This window comes from Lissotriton helveticus, chromosome 10 (assembly GCF_964261635.1).
Source record: "Lissotriton helveticus chromosome 10, aLisHel1.1, whole genome shotgun sequence".
Taxonomy (NCBI): domain Eukaryota; kingdom Metazoa; phylum Chordata; class Amphibia; order Caudata; family Salamandridae; genus Lissotriton; species Lissotriton helveticus.
Genome location: NC_136071.1, coordinates 829,936,648 through 829,953,964, shown reverse-complemented (window position 1 = coordinate 829,953,964; position 17,317 = coordinate 829,936,648). Strand labels below are relative to the sequence as shown.

General features: G+C 44.9%; 1 protein-coding gene across 8 annotated transcripts in view; it reads left to right on the top strand.

Annotated features, from left to right (window-relative positions):
* KIAA1217 (KIAA1217 ortholog) overlaps positions 1-17,317 on the top strand; it is a 1,321,668-nt gene that overhangs the window by 449,519 nt on the left and 854,832 nt on the right. Inside the window, exon 1 of one of the 8 annotated variants that reach the window (XM_078663446.1) lies at positions 1,117-1,345. The exons of 6 other annotated variants lie outside the window; for them this stretch is intronic. In XM_078663446.1, coding sequence (XP_078519572.1) covers positions 1,244-1,345 — 102 coding nt within the window. In that variant the 5' untranslated portion in view covers positions 1,117-1,243. Of the gene's footprint in view, positions 1-1,116; positions 1,346-17,317 lie in introns of those variants that run through there. One more of the 8 variants, XM_078663444.1, reaches the window with a different exon arrangement.

Sequence of the window (17,317 nt, the reverse complement as noted above, 5' to 3'; positions counted from 1 at the left end):
ATGGCTTTGCCAATGCTTGTTACAAAATTGTTGGCCAATATCATGCCCTTTCCCCTCTGTGCAGGCAACTTTTCCCATGAAGGTTCTCCTGTTCACCCCTTCCTCACCTCCCACCATTCACAGTCGCACCATTTGATGGTGGTCGTGGTATCTTTAACCCCTTGGGCGCGGCCGCGATTCTGCGCCTGTGCGGCACTTCTGAAGAGTGGACGGGTTCATGACGGCCCCCAGCCGTCATCAGCACACGCCCACCGTGTTGCATGACGGACGGGGGCCGTCATCAGCATGGAAGGGGTTAACTAGCAAATGTGCTGCCGACCTTCCCTTGGACATGCCTCGGTCTGGCTTCTTCACTGATTTGACTGTCTTGCTCTGGCTTCTCTTGCCTCAACTCAGTGACTGACCATTCTTTATAATGGCTTCTTTGACCGACTCTCTCCTCTTCCTCATTGGATGGCCTGCCGTCGGTCTGGCATTTTCTCTGCTTGCAGGTAATCTGCCCAATACAGCGACATTATGCTCTGCTCCAATCCGTGCCTTTCTTCTGGTTCTGTCTTCCTCGCACTATTGTCCAGGATTATTATAAGACCGTAAGAACACTATACTAAATGTCTGTCCTTTCTTCATATTTTGATGTTATTTATTCGATCAAAAGGAGGAAAGGTGTAAAAACAATTAATCAACACCACTCCTCTTTGAGTGCTTTGCTGCATACCTTCGTGTGAATTGGAAACCTTAAATTAACCACAGTTATTATGGCTTGTTTGTCCCTCTTAAAACAATTTCAGCTTGGTTCATTTAAATAGGAAGTTAGGACTATGCTGTTTTTGCAATCTATTGTAATTTCCCTCGTTGTAACCTTCTAATTCACAGAGGTTTAAACCTGGAAGTGTTTGAGCACGACAACTATTTTCTTCTCATTTTATTCTTTTGCACTTTTCTTCGACTCGTGCTGCACGTTTTAACAGAGCTAAATAAGCGCTTCCTGCTCAGCTCAGGTCTTTTATGGTAAGAAGAGATTTGTTCCTCTTGGCTGGCCCGAATGCCACCTAAGCCACACCCACCCGCTCACACACACCCTTGACAAACCAGTATTGCTCTGAGATAAGGTGCACACATTGGTATCCTGCCACCTTAGGAACTTGCCATGTCCAGCCCTCTGTGCGCGGCGGGAGAGCATGGCAGGATTGCAACACCCGCATGAACTCTGTTTACCAAACTAAAACTCCCCGCGAGGTCTGGAATGGAGATGAAAGATCACCTCTCAGGCGAGGAGACGAAAACACCGAAGAGCTTCTCAGCCCTGTGCTGCACCGCCGCGCGCAGAGCGCCGGGCACGAGAAAGGTACGTACACTGCTGTGAGGCCACGTGGATTCTGTAACGTGTACTGCCGGGGTCATGGCCCTGTGCGTAGTTTAAGCATAACTGAAGCAGTTGTGAGGTGAAAAATAGGAATTCCGGGCCAAGGGACTTTATAAAAATATCAGTGTTGTTATAGTTTCCGGTGTCAGCGAGGCATGCAGTTGTTTTTGTGAAGCCTATAACGTTTGCCTGTCTTGTCTGTTTTACTTTTAAATTGTTGTGAAAAAAAATGATGATCGAGATTGGACATGTGCGGGCAAATCATAACACAAATCTTGCTTTTCGACTTGTTTTTGGTGAAAACTTTACTTCAGTGATTTTGAGTTCTTATGTGTTGCTAGAATAATTATAGTTACGTGGCTGTTGGATTTTCCGAACTGTACATTAACATTTATGGCATGGGGCAGGCAGAACGGGCGGGATGGAGGGGGTACGTTTGCGATGCAGTGAGGTGTGCGCTCTTCCTCCGGAGCATCCGGCCCTGTTTATTTGCAAGGAGCCGTGAAGGGACGTGCTCAGTCCTGTTTCCACATGTCTTAAGCCTGTCACACAAACAAGACGTGTTATTTGCCCCGGGTGATTACACCGGCTGTACAGTTTACGTCTGGCAGTCACAGTGATGGCTGGCATACGGGTAGCATCAAACCACGACTCCCAGCAGTTCATAAAGCAGACAAACGGACAGAGAATGTCCTGGAAGCCCCTGCAGCTTGTAGAGGAGATGAAGTAATTATCGTTTTGAAGAAAAAAAAGCAGGGTGCTGACGGTAGCAAAGGTAGCAATTTAAGCAAAATTGTCTTTTTGTTCCACATTTGACGATACATACTTTAAATTACATGGTTGGTCTGAAACTCGCAAATGGAAAAAAACATGGTAATCCGCAGTACTCAATTAGGCAAGTACCAGTGCTCTAAAGAAAAGGGATAATGTTGCAGCCTTGTTGAAGTCGAGGTAGAGTGCTTTTCAGTCTTATGAAAGATAGTGTAATTATGCCCGTTCCCATTTAAAAAAAGACCCTGACAGATTGTTACCCTCTTTTAAACAGCACTGAAGTGCACAACACAGTGACTTGACATGCTCGTGCCTTTAAATTCAGATGTTTATTCTTAGAATATACAGTGAGGTTACAGAAGTGTGGAAAAGTAAACACACGGAAGAACAGATGTAAAGTGAACCGCCCCTTCATTTCACTGCCATGTTTGGTATGGTAATAACGCCAGCCTTAAAGTTATAATTTCCACTATTTATTATTTATTTATTTATTTATTTATTTATTTATTTATTTTTGACACTTGTAAAGCGCTGCTTATACCCTCAGGCGTCAAGGCGCTCAAACCATTATTGAAAAAAGTGAAGAGTGAAGAACTAAACCGGTTACAGAGAAGAATGAATTAGTGAGAGAAAAGCCAAGTTTTCAAAAGTTTGCGAAACTGGAACAGCGTGGTACTTTGTCTGATGTTGAGAGGCAAAGTATTCCAGAGTTTAGGGGCCGCCACCAAAAAGCGACGGTCCCCCCAAGACACTGTTTTGGTGCGTGGAACAAGCAGCTGGTTAAAGGCAGCTGAGCGTAGAGCTCTAGTGGGCTTGTAAATTTGCAGTTTGTCTCGTAAGAAAAATGGTCCTTGGTCATTGAGTGTTTTAAAAACTATACAAAGAGCCTTAAAGTGGACTCTTTTTTGTACAGTCAGCCAGTGGAGATCTTTTATGTTTTTGGCAATGGGTTCGAACTTTGTTTTGCCGGTGATAAGGCGGGCTGCTGCATTTTGTATAGTTTGCAATTTTGTAGTGACTCGGGTTTGCGCGTTGAGAAATAAACCATTACAATAGTCCAAGGATGAGAGAACAAGGGCAGAAACAAGTGTCTTAATCGCAGAATCGGGAAGAAAAGGACGAATTTTGCGAATCATTTTTAGTTTTAGGTGCGCAGTAGATGCAGTCTTGTTGGCATGATCCATAAAGTTCAGTCCATCATCGAAAACAATCCCCAGGTTCCTGACCTTGGAAGTTGGTATAGGAGGTGTGCCAAAGGACTCCGGCCACCAGGTGGTGGACCAGGCTGGTGATAGTGGACCGAAAATGAGTACCTCAGTTTTTTCTGAGTTTAACTTTAAACAGTTTTTCGCCATCCAGTCTCCTATATCTAGGAGCCCTATCTTGAATTTTTCAGCTACTTGCTCTCCGTCACCTTTGATCGCCAACACTAGTTGGGTGTCGTCGGCGTACGAGGTAAGGCTCATCCCGTGTGCTTTGATGGTCTTAGCTAGGTCCGACACATAGATGTTGAAGAGTGTCGGACTAAGGGATGAGCCTTGAGGAACACCACAGGGGGCGGAGAGTTGTGCTGATTGAAAGGGTCCTAGGGTGACCGCCTGCGTTCTATTGGCAAGGAACGAGGCAATTAGATTTTTGGCCGTATGACAGATGCCTAATCCTTGGACACGGTCGACCAAGATGTTGTGGTCGACCGTGTCGAAGGCCGCTGATAGATCTAGCAGCACCAGTATGGCAGTGCCACCTTGGTCCCTAATGACCCTGATGTCATCAGCGGCTTTGATCAGGGCGGTCTCAGTCCCGTGATGTTTCCGAAATCCAAACTGTGTATTGTCCAGGAGCTGGTGCACTTCAATAAACTCAGAGATCTGGGTATTCATGATCTTTTCAATTGTCTTTGCCAAAAATGGAAGACTTGCAATTGGACGAAAAAATTGGACGAAAAATTGGGGAAAAAACCTGGTGAATTGTCCAGCTTTCATATAAAAGAGCTATGTTGAGTGAAAGGCTTCCTCGAGAGAACATTAAATGAACATTAAATGTCCCATTCGGTTGTTTAAAGTCACACCACAACAGAAAATTCATTGCAACAGGGGCCTTCCACACTTTGGTGGTTATTCTGTCAATGGGATTTTTAATTCTCAAGACAATGAATGCCGAACCATTTTTTCAGCCATATTTGCCAACTTTACCTACAACTTGAAGAAAAGCACTTTTTGCACAGCACTTACAAGGTCTGGCCTATAATATATATTCTCAAAAAATAGTTTTCTCCTACTGTGACATAACAGATGGTGTATAAATGTGCATATTGTGTCCAGCATGGATGCCCTAACCAAATCAGTTCATTCGCAAACCGAGCAGTGTGAGTGCAGTTTGCATTTTTAACATATTAAAGACCCTGGTGTAAAATGTGAGCTCAGATGCATGTGAAGCAGTGTGGCTGGTGCACATCTTGCTGCATTCCTTTTTCACAAAGGAACCCAGCAAGATTTGGCCTGCCTCACAACCACCAGCTGTACGCCTGCCTAATGTAGGCTGGCACACAGAAATCACATACTTGAGAGGGGACAGAAAAGTCCACTACTCGTATTGCAAGCCCCATGCACTCTGCTGCACTGGAAAGCCGCGAGCAGTGGAGCACAGAGTTACATTTCTACGCTGACTTTAGAAAGAAAAATGTAATTCAGTAAATTTGCAAATAATTGCTCTTCGATGCTCGTATTGATCATCTGTGAGTGGCACTTTGCCCTCTGGCAATGTGTGGGCATAGGTATGTGACTCAAACTATGTTAGGACAAAGGGCCAGATGCGCAAACATTTTAATCGTTCCAAACACTGATTTACAAACTCAGAGCACTTATGATTGCTAAAAATAGTTTTGGCAAGTTCTAAACCCCTTTTGGGAATCTGTAAAGCTTTATCGTCACCCATAACGAGTTCAGAAGTGGATACAGAATTGCAATTTGGAAGGGGGGGTGCTGTGGGCATTCCATCCAAATTGCAATTCGGTATCTGGTGTAATATTGATTTGCAACCGGAATTTACACAGGGCGAGTAGCACTTTGCAACCTACTTAATGGATATTAGTTATGTAGATTGGACAGCAACCCCCTCCAATTCTGAATTTTTTCGAACCTACCTATTGAAACATAGGTTGGTTTTCAAAATTCAATACTGGTCGCAAAAATACTGATCACAAATTGTGACTAGTTTTTGCGACCAATATAACAATACACCTGGTCCGTAGTTCTGTACTATTAGTGGCACATCACTCTTGTGCTATTTCTCAGCCTGGTATCTGTTGTGAACCTGGACTTCTTTCTACAGTTGTTATGTTTGAACCATGTACAAGTTAACCATCGGATACTTCAGCGCAGGGTTGTTATTATTATTTGTTATGCTTTGTAACTATGTTAACTGCTACATACCAGCTTCAGTGACAGCGTCGAGCACCACTTTATACTAGTTGCAGTGTGCCAGAGTCTACTCTTTTTTGGCATTTAACTACTCATCTTCTACAAAAAGTTCCATTTTGGGTTGCCTCCTAATTTCGAGCCAGCGCAAAAACACACTTTTAGTCCTCCATTTTCTAGGTGTGTCATGGGCTGGTCCAATTGAAGCCAGCCAAGGAAAAACTCCCAGAATACAGTAGGTTGGCAAATCAAATTCTAGGACTGGACAGTTTCCTTCTCGCATGGAGCGTCGTAGCATCCTTACTAGCCACCTCAACTCAGGCATTAGTGGGACTGTATAATCTACTTCATTTCTGAAGCAAGGGTAGACTAGTGTGACCATAGAGTGTGACATTCTAGCAGCGCAGCTTTAATGAACACTGACTAATATAAAGGCGAGTGAATATTTCTACCTAGCACAAAATAATATGGTTACAGCAATTCCTCAGAAGCTTGCTAAAAATAATCTAATAAATATAAGCATATTCCACGTATCCGGATTTAGTATTCATGTATTTCCCAATTGTACTTGGAGCGTCTTCACTGCATTATTAATAAAATTATTTCATGAGCAGAGGAGGATGTAGCTTTTGTTGATCACAGCCATGTTTCTCATCTTTCCATCGAAAACCACTGTTTCCCCGTTCATCGTACTGACTCAAGGTCACTTTTTGGACCCCCTGTTGACCCTTCAGTGATTGTTGGATTATATTCTCAGAACCCTTGTAACTTCTTCTGCACATGCCACCACAGAGAGGCAGAACTATTATCACGTGGATAAAAATGTCAGCAGCGTGAACTTGTCCTTGCCTCCTGTTTGTTTTTTACAAATTCTGTTCTTTTTGTTCTGAATGTAAAAACATGTTTTGTATTTGGTTGTGTTGATTGAGTTGTGCTGCTCTCCCACTGATGATAGCAGGCTCGCAGTGTTTTGTTCTTTGTAGACGGATGTGGGATGTGTGTCAAAGGACATTTAACTGCAGCTGTTGATATGAAAGTCAGTCCCCTCCTTCTTGTCATTTTCCTGCTTTGGTGCAGTTGTATCCATGGGGAGGCAAGGATCTCGGCCCAACTCCTTGGTGAAAGGAGACGCTGTCCCTGGCGAGCGGAGATGTGATTGTGCGGGTATGTCACTGACTGTGGGACGTGGAGACTTGGATTGTGACTCCACCTGTACACTTAATTAAAAAGCATGCATTTTCCGCTAAATTATAAATGAATAGCACACCTAAAACATTGTACATTTGACATACCATGCAAGGCAAATGTATAAAGCCCCATTGGAAGTATATTATCTCGAATAATCTCCCAGCCTCTCAAAACTCAGTTGCTCCCCTTAGTTAGATTTGCACTATGCAAATACCATCACATACAGTTGCCATCATATGTTCTATGGAATACATTTCCAGTGACATATTGATGGAAGACACCTCACCAGAAGGAAGTGTTGATTACTTTCATATGCTGAGGCATGAATCAACCCCAAATGACTGTAGCATGTGGCGTATTAAGGGCGCTTGAAGGGGGTTCAGCACACCATACGATGAAACTGTAAAGACAAAGAAATGCAACGTGTTCAGTACGTTGTATAGTTGCTAGCTTCCGTATCATAGCCTAGACATAACACTTTTCCTAGTAGCTGCCGATCGACAATATTCTTTTATCTGTCTCCTTCTTTGTTGAGTTGCCACATCACTGCTGTTTTTTAAGAACTCTCCACGTACAAAAAGCATATAGTCTAAGGCTACATGTAAATGTTTGTTATATGAAGGACATTGGATGTACTCCACTGTATTGCTTGTGCAAGGCCTCGTTTGATTTACAGATCCTGATCTTGGCATTTGCTGTTGCACCTTTAGGCCAAACAAATACGCCATTAGATATATGAGGTTAGCAGTAAGCTCGTACAAAAGCTAAGTCACCCCTTAAAGTCTGAAGGAACAGGAGATGTTCACCTTTGCCTGTCGATTGTCCAAAGTATAGATCAGTTACAATGATGGAGGCCAGCTAAGGACTAAAGTTCTCTGTCCCTGAACTATGTTGTTTGAAATTTCAAGAATGAGATATTAAAGAGGTACCCTCATAATTTCACCTAGTACCACGGAAGCAAAAGAAAACTTGTTATTTCAAAGCCCTCTGCCCTCATCTGCTAGTCAATACCACAACGAGTTAGTGTATGGCCAAGAATGATAGGTTAATTTGTAAAGACATTGAGCATAATTTTTAATCGAGGGGGAATTTTACACACCAGCCTTGTCCATTTTTTGTGCTAGCACATGTGGAACTTATATGTATTTTACCTGCACATACTTTAATGCAATTAGCATAGTGGTACAAAATATAGTTTGGGAGATGTAAACTTTAATTAACTTTGAAATTGTTTTCAACTTCAATGCTATAGTATGTCAAGACAATACCACATTAAGGGCCTGGTTTAGAGGTTGATGGATGGAGTAGTGTCTGTCAGGATGGCAGAGGACATTACCTACGTCATACCAAGGGTACTCCGCCCACCATATTTAGAGGTGACTTCCAGGGAGTAGATGAGGAGGACATGTGGACTAACAGCTGGAGCTTCCGAATTTTCAACTTGGGAACTAGGTTCCAGTCCCGGCATTTGGTCATCATTCTGTGTTTCTGGGCAGATCACTTAATGTCCTGTGCCTAAATAAAAAACAAAAAAATTCTGACCTGGTGTAATGTAATCTGGTGCTCATGTGAAGCGAGGGCACTTATACCCGCTAGCCAAGTTTGCACTATAGAAAACAGCAACAAAAAATATGTATGTATTAAGAAAGCAAGAAGTCGGTTGGTTCAGGAAATCAATTGGTTTGATCTGTGAGTTCACTAGTGTATCACATGTGATCTTATGAATGTCTCCAAGCCCAAAAACATTTATTCTGCAATAGATTCAATTACTGTTATTGCTCAAGTAATTTTCCCATCATAATTTGTTGACTTAGATTTTCTCATTGTAGGCTTCTCTTTTAGATCACCTCCAAATGAAGTTACCATAAATTTGCCATAAACATGTAAAGGTAGATTTCCGATGGAAGGCCCACTTGATTTAGTTCCTCCTTTGTTGTTTTGCCATATACTTCTGATGGTAGGCCATGTGACCTGCGTATGAGCAACCCATGGCAATTGTATTTTGCATGAGCTCTGGAAGAAGATTGGTTCAGCTGTCTGAATCAGAGGAGATCCTTATGTATGTGCCACATTGAAAAATCATGGAGAAAAAAACAACACATTTATTTGGGTTAAAAACATTGAAAGTACATATGTATAAAATTCACAATTTATATTTATTCTGTTCAGTTATAATAATGAATTGTGTACAAAATGTATCCTAAAACAATCATCAACTGTACAGTGCTTAAAAAAAAATATTCTCATTCCAACATCACTTATTTATTTATTTATTTATTTTAAAGGTTTTATATAGCGCTGGCTTGACCCGGAGGTATCAGAGCCTTTACATGAGTATCAGACCATAATTGCAGGTTACATTGTTACAAAGATTACACAGTTATTAGAGCATGGCAACATAGTTACATGTAAGGTCAAGACAAATAAAAAGGACATATACATAATGGAAAAAGCAGGCAAAGAGAGAGATTCAGGGGAGGGGGGTAGGAGACAGAGAATGAAGGAGGGAAAGTGGAGGGGAGGGTGAGAGACACAGCATGGAAAGAGGAGAGGGAGGGTGAAGGGGACATAAACCGTTAGACGAGTCAAAGCAGCGTCCAAAGTCCAGAAGCTGTGATCCCAGGGGAAGTGGTATCATTTCCCCATATCTATTGCGAGAGGCTCCCTATACGCAGTGGACTCTCTCAGAAGGGTCTCTGAGACTCCAAGGCCTACATACTGGACCCTTCCCCAAAAAGGGGGAAGGGAGTGCTTTGGCAAGGGGTGCCATACCACTCCTCAAAAGTGAGTGACTCCCTTAGAGTATAAATATTGGATCTTTCCCCAACAAGGGGAGAAGGAGTGCTTAGTCAAATGGCACAAAAGGACAGGGGGTTAGGTGATGTAGCGGGCAAGGGGAGAGATTCAGGGGAGAGGGAATAGGAGCAAAGAAAGTAGACAAAGAAATAAAGTGTACTAAATGGCAACAAACAGCATCAGTATGGGGGACAGACTATTTTCTCTCTGTGGCCATGAGTTTGCCCCAACTCTAAGGGAAAAGCCTAGCACAGGTCATTCCAGAAGTAGTCGTTCCAGAGTAGGGGTTGAGGTGGCAAGCAGGGGGGGGGGGGGCAGCAGGCGACCAGAGAGGCAAACAGCAAATAACCCAGGCCGACCATGGTCCAGGTGATCAAGGGGTTAGCAAAATTAATAAAGCAGAGTAGACAAACTTTGAGGCAACCAGCAGGGGGCAGCATGAGATGGGAAGTAACCAGTAAACAACCCTAGCTGACGTCCGTGATCGGAGTACAGCACAAGGAATTGGGGAAGGAGAAGAGCAGAGTTGGCAGAAATGTAGCATTGAGATGGACAGCAGGGGGCAGCGTGAAACGAAGCAAGAACTAAACTCATCATAAGCCGACGGCCATGTTACGAGTGAAGCAACAGAAAAATTGGTTTAAAAAAAAAAAACGAGTACATTTTTGTTGCAAAATAGTCCGTTTTTTGCGGTAATTTCTATGTGCTGCGCGTTGGATCTACCCCAGCACACCGTCTCCCACCATTGGCCGAGTCGCTGCTAGGGCCTGACGTGGTATTGGTGCTGTCGAACCGCACCTCTCTCTGCCCACCATTTTGACTCCAGCCCCACCTTGCCATGTGCAATTCCTACTGCTAATAAATATGTGCACACACTAAAACTTATATATGGCGTTGTATCATGTTTCATTACTCTAACGGTATCTTGGTGCTTCCTAAACCCTAGCCTTTTGCATAATGGGCAAATCCATTTCTTCCTCATCCTATTGCATGCCTGGCAAAATAACAAAATGTGTGCAATATCTTCAGTGTGGCCTAAGATTAATAAAGTGCAAAATAATTCTCACTGTGGTTTCCATTTCGCAGTGTAGGCCTTGATTTGGAGAGTTTTGTTCCAAAATGTAATGTACAGAATTCTTGCAGGTGTGGTTGGATGGTATCAAGGAACTCTTCAACGTGGGTTTGGTTTAACAGTAAGGAATTGTGTTGTCACTCTACTTAGGTTGGAATTACTATGAAAAGCATTCAAAACATATCCCCAGAATGTTTGTTTGAGAATTTTCTTTGAACTTTGCACCAATAATTATAGTTCCGTCCAGTAGGAATGGAGGCCAAACTCATTGAACCATTTCTGAACTTGTCTAAGCCAAGGGAATGTTAAGTGCCTATGAAGTTTGAAACTTTCCTTAATGCCCTCTCTATAGTCCACCAACTCTGGGATTGTCCATAATCTAATCCAATTAAAGCAGTGGACGTAGAATTGCAATATGTTCTATCCGCTTTATGTTTAGATCATGAAACATCGGGACAAGTGGTATCGCCAGTGGTAGTCCCAAAATCCTTCTCATAAATGTATTCTTACCGGATGCAAGTTGTTTAATACTACCAGTGTCCACAGTTTAGACCCATATAAGGCAGCCGCCTGTGCTTTATATTTATAGATCCCTAAGGCTGGTGTGATCGGTTTGGTCATACATTAATTATATTTGTTAAAATGTTAAAAATAGCCCTGGACCCCTGTGTGAGGACCATTGTGGAATGACTAGTATGTGGTTTCTATGACAGCCATGAATCAAGTGTAAAACCTTGGTACACGAAATTTGATACATGTTCTAGTTTTTGTTCACCCACCCTGATGTTTCCCCTGAAATTCTTATGGGATTTTATGGCCATATATTTAGTTTTTCCAATATTTATTTCTAGACATTTTTATTTATAGTACAAATTAAAATCATCCAGTACATTTTGGATACCCTTAGGCATCTGCAAAATCAAGATGGTATCATCTGCAAATAGTAGCGCAGGAATAGGGATTCCGTGAAGTTTGGGGGAGTCATTTTTAGATTTTTTGAAGCAGTTAACCACATCATTGACGTAGAGTGAAAACAGGGTGGGTGCAGGCACGCATCCCTGCCTCACTCCTCTGTCAATGGGGTTCGGTTCTGTAAGCTCTCCCTTAATTCCCCAGTGGTCTCTCGCGTAATTGTCCTGGTGCAACCTTACTATATGATTTAAAATATTTTCGGTCACTTGCTGGCTTTTTAACGAGGCTCACAAGGGTCCTCTGGGTAGAAGATCGAATGCTGCCATTTAGTCTAAGAACGCTATGTAGATGTGACCCCCCTTTTATCTTACTATATTTCCACAAAATGCACAGAAGGCTGAATACTTGATCAACCGTGTTCGTACGGGCCCTAAATCCAGCCTGGTATGGTGTCATCCGTTTAATCTATTCAGGAGCTGTCTTGCATAGATTTTCTGTAATACATCAATTAAACTGAAGGGCCTATAGTTCCATGCTTTTTGCTTAATCCCTTTTTTTCAGCCCCCTTCCATGAGGGTGAGATTGGTGCTCCCGCAGCAATAGCATTAGTGACCAGGTTAACGTAAGGTCCCACGCCTCTTTATCATGCTTGAACAAATCCCCATGTAATGTATCTAGTTCGGGGGCTTTTCTCTGCTTTATAGTATCATTTGCCTGCGTTGTTTCTTCTAGGCTGAAATCAGTTGTGTGTCCCGTGCTATTTGCAAAGCGATGATGTTCATAAGTAGGAACTCTAGGGTCTGAATATAAATTGGTAACGTTTTCAGTCCAGGTCTCAGAATCCAGATAATGCTCAGTGGAAGCAACTTTATCCTTGCTTCCTTGAGCTACTATTCTCCACAATACTACTTTATTATTGGATTTTGCCGCATGGAGGAGAACACTCCTATTTGTTTCATTCTAACTCCTTTTTAGGTCTCGCAGAGAGACCTAATGCCACCCATCCACAAAACTGACTTTTTACGATGAGGATTTCCAACAGTTCACGTGAATCCCAATCACGTGACCTGCTCTCATGCACGAGCCTTCAAAGCCTCAGCCATTTGCTTCCCAACCAGCGCTGCAGGCCGTGACTCGCATCAAAGGCAGCCCAGCCCAGCTTCTCCCAGCAGGCAGCCCACTCCCCTCCCTCTCTTGACTTTCAGTGACTTCACACTTCGTGCCCCTGTCCCTTCAAGGCAGCCCAGCCCAGCTTCTCCCAGCAGGCAGCCCACCCCCCTCCCTCTCCATATGGTCGCTCGAGTTCCAAGCTTCCCCAGTGTGCGCTCGTTCACTTCACTTTTTCACGGCCGCAGGCCGTGACTCCTTTACCACTGATTTGCCAGTTGTAATGCTTTCTGTGTGCTGCTGTGAAGGCATTCTGCTTCAATTTTAAACATTAAGCCAGACACTTTTTCACGGCCGCAGGCCGTGACTCCTTTATAATGTTGTAAATACAAAACACTGACTATGCTGAACAATGTACCATTTAAAAATAGCTATTCATTATTTTCTTACTGCGAACCGGGTGTCTATAGTTTAATCTTATTTCACTTGTAAACTTTGTGAGCAAATCAGAAAAGGGCCTTTCTTTTGAGGAAAATAAATGTTTATTTCTAAAGCGCTACAACGTATCCAGGGTTTCTCAGCGCTAGATCGACATTTTTATAATTACATGTTTTTAAGCCTGCCCAGCCTGTGCCGTCTCTCCCTACCCCTTAACCCTTCACCCTGCCCCCACCTCCTTCTGTCTCCCAGTCCCTTGCTGTCGTCCAGTTCCTTGTTTCATCTTTGTTTGCCCTCTTCTTTCTCTTTCGTTCTCCCTCCAAGTCCATCTGTGAGCTGTCTTTATCTTTATCTTTCTGTCCCTCCATCTTTCACCATGTTCTTTTCCCCCTGTCGCCCTTTTCACTCTCTACCTTCTTCCTCGCTCTCTCGCTTCCTTCTTCCTCTCATTGTTCCTCACGCTGGAAAGAACGTCAAACACAGTGCAAGAAAGTGTGTTGTGCATATGGAGCGGCGTAAAGCTTTAGAGACTAAGCTGCTCGTGTGGCATTATACCAACACTTTTATTAAGCTCACTGAGTCGATAATACTGATGTTTGTTGGTAAAGCGAGTCGGATATTGTGCAGCGCGTGCACCGTGCGACACGGGTGTGCAGAGCAGATTGCCTCTTAGAACACGCTGAAGTTGTGCAAAGCACCCTGCTGCAGATAAAATAACACACCAAACCAGCTGGACATTGACTGTCTATTAAACCCAGAGCACTTCAGTTCCGTCCCTCCTCCCCCCTAATTACATCCCTGTTCACGGCCGAGGCCCACCGCTTCACACTCACACTCCTTTACCACTGTTTGTTTCTATGTTATAACTGGTTTGAAGGCTTAAAAATATGCACTGAAATGTTACCATAGATCCTATTAAGAACATGGGCATGCATTTGTGTTCAGATTTATGCGTATGGATTAGTGGTGCAACCACACATACAACCACACACACAACCACACTCACAACCACACCGTCAGTGCACGGTTTCACCAGGCACAGACACCATCAGTCGTCAGTGCATGCTTTCACCGGGCACAAACACCACCAGCTGTCAGTGCACACTTTCACCGGGCACAAACACCACCAGCCGTCAGTGCACGCTTCCACCAGGCACACAACACCAGCCGTCAGTGCACGCTTTCACCAGCCACACGCACACCACCAGCCATCAGTGCACGCTTTCGCCGGGCACAAAAATCACCAGCTGTCAGTGCACACTTCCACCAGGCACACACCAACAGACGTCAGTGCACGCTTTCACCAGGCACACACACACCACCAGCCATCAGTGCACTCTTTCACCAGTCACACACACCCACCACCAGCCGTCGGTGCACGCTTTCACCAGGCACAAACCACCAGCGTCAGTGCACGCTTTCATCAGGCACACACACCACCAGCCGTCAGTGCACACTTCCACCAGGCACACACACCACCAGCCATCAGTGCACGCTTTCGCTGGGCACAAAAACCACCAGCTGTCAGTGCACACTTCCACCAGGCACACACCAACAGACGTCACTGCACGCTTTCACCAGGCACACACACACCACCAGCCATCAGTGCACGCTTTCACCAGTCACACACACACCACCAGCCGTCGGTGCACGCTTTCACCAGGCACACACCACCAGCATCAGTGCACGCTTTTACCAGGCAGACACACCACCAGCCGTCCGTGCACTCTTTCACCAGGCATACACAGCACCAGCCGTCAGTGCACACTTTCACCAGGCACAGACACCATCAGTCGTCAGTGCACGCGTTCACCAGGCACAAACACCACCAGCCGTCAGTGCACGCTTCCACCAGGCACACACCACCAGACATCAGTGCACGCTTTCACCAAGCAGACACACACCACCAGACGTCAGTGCACGCTTTCACCAGGCACACACACCCTCCAACTCCAAATCCACCCTCCAAATCCACCCTCCAACTCCAAATCCACCCTCCAACTCCAAATCCACCCTCCAACTCCACCCTCCAACTCCAACTCCAACTTCACCCTCCAACTCCACCCTCCAACTCCACCCTCCAACTCCACCCTCCAACTCCAACCTCCAATTCCAACTTCCAACTCCACCCTCCAACTCCAAATGCACCCTCCAACTCCAAATCCACCCTCCAAATCCACCCTTCAACTCCACCCTCCAACTCCAAAAATTACCCTCCAACTCCAAATCCACCCTCCAACTCCACCCTCCAACTCCACTCTCCAACTCCACACTCCAAATCCACCCTCCCACTCCAACTCCACCCTCCCACTCCAACTCCACCCTCCAACTCCACCCTCCAACTCCACCCTCCAACTCCACCCTCCAACTCCACCCTCCAACTCCACCCACCGACTCCACCCTCCAACTCCACCCTCCAACTCCACCCTCCAACTCGACCCTCCAGCTCCACCCTCCAACTCCACCCTCCAACTCCACCCTCCAACTCCACCCTCCAACTCCACTCTCCAACTCCACCCTCCAACTCCACCCTCCAATTCCAACTTCCAACTCCACCCTCCAACTCCACCCTCCCACTCCAAATCCACCCTCCAACTACAAATCCACTCTCCAAATCCACCCTTCAACTCCAAATCCACCCTCCAACTCCAAATCCACCCTCCAACTCCAAATCCACCCTGCAACTCCACCCTCCAACTCCAAATCCACCCTCCAACTCCAAATCCACTCTCCAAATCCACCCTCCAACTCCAAATCCACCCTCCAACTCCAAATCCACCGTCCAACTCCAAATCCACCCTGCAACTCCACCCTCCAACTCCAAATCCACCCTCCAACTACAAATCCACTCTCCAAATCCACCCTTCAACTCCAAATCCACGCTCAAACTCCAAATCCACCCTCCAACTCCAAATCCACCCTCCAACTCCAACTCCACCCTCCAACTCCACCCTCCAACTCCACCCTCCAACTCCACCCTCCAAAGCCACCCACCGACTCCACCCTCCAACTCCACCCTCCAACTCCACCCTCCAACTCCACCCTCCAACTCCACCCTCCAACTCCACCCTCCAACTCCACCCTCCAACTCCACTCTCCAACTCCACCCTCCAACTCCACCCTCCAATTCCAACTTCCAACTCCACCCTCCAACTACAAATCCACCCTCCAACTACAAATCCACTCTCCAAATCCACCCTTCAACTCCAAATCCACCCTCCAACTCCAAATCCACCCTCCAACTCCAAATCCACCCTGCAACTCCACCCTCCAACTCCAAATCCACCCTCCAACTCCAAATCCACTCTCCAAATCCACCCTCCAACTCCAAATCCACCCTCCAACTCCACCCTCCAACTCCAAATCCACCGCCCAACTCCAAATCCACCCTGCAACTCCACCCTCCAACTACAAATCCACCCTCCAACTACAAATCCACTCTCCAAATCCACCCTTCAACTCCAAATCCATGCTCAAACTCCAAATCCACCCTCCAACTCCACCCTCCAACTCCAAATCCACCCTCCAACTCCAAATCCACCCTCCAACTCCAAATCCACCCTCCAACTCCACCAGGCACACACACCACCAGCCGACAGTGCACACTTCCACCACAGAACCACTCAGCACCACCACAGCACCACTCAGCACCACTACCGCATCACTCAGGGGCACCACAACATCACTATGCGCTACAACAGCATCACTGAACGCCACAGCATCACTTGTCCCCAAAACAACATCACTCAGCGCCACCACAGCATCAATCTGTGCAACCATTCAACAACTGGTTCAAATATTTTCTGTCAATGTTTCAAGCTTTATTACAAATGTCATAAAAAGATGTTAAATGTTTTCACTTCTGTTCTTGTTAAAACTTTGTGATTTGTCAGATCAATACATGTAAGACAGGGGAAAACTAAACATGTACCTTTACTAATGCTATAGATGTAACATTTGCTAACTTTATAACTATTGGCATTTCTAATAACAAAATTAATACTTTTATATTTTGAAAAACATAAACAAAAATTAAACTTTTTTTACATTTTACACACCAAAAGCTCAAACTTTTCTATTGCGAGACCTATTGTATTGCAAATGCTTGTTGCATTAGCTGCTGTTTTCCTGTAGTTATCTCTAGCGCCCCGTATCAACTGCACACTCCCAAGCATTAGCTTCTCTAGTAAAGATATATTTTCCTTCTTGCAATCCAAGGTATACCAGGGGTTGCTTTTGGATTCAGTTAATATT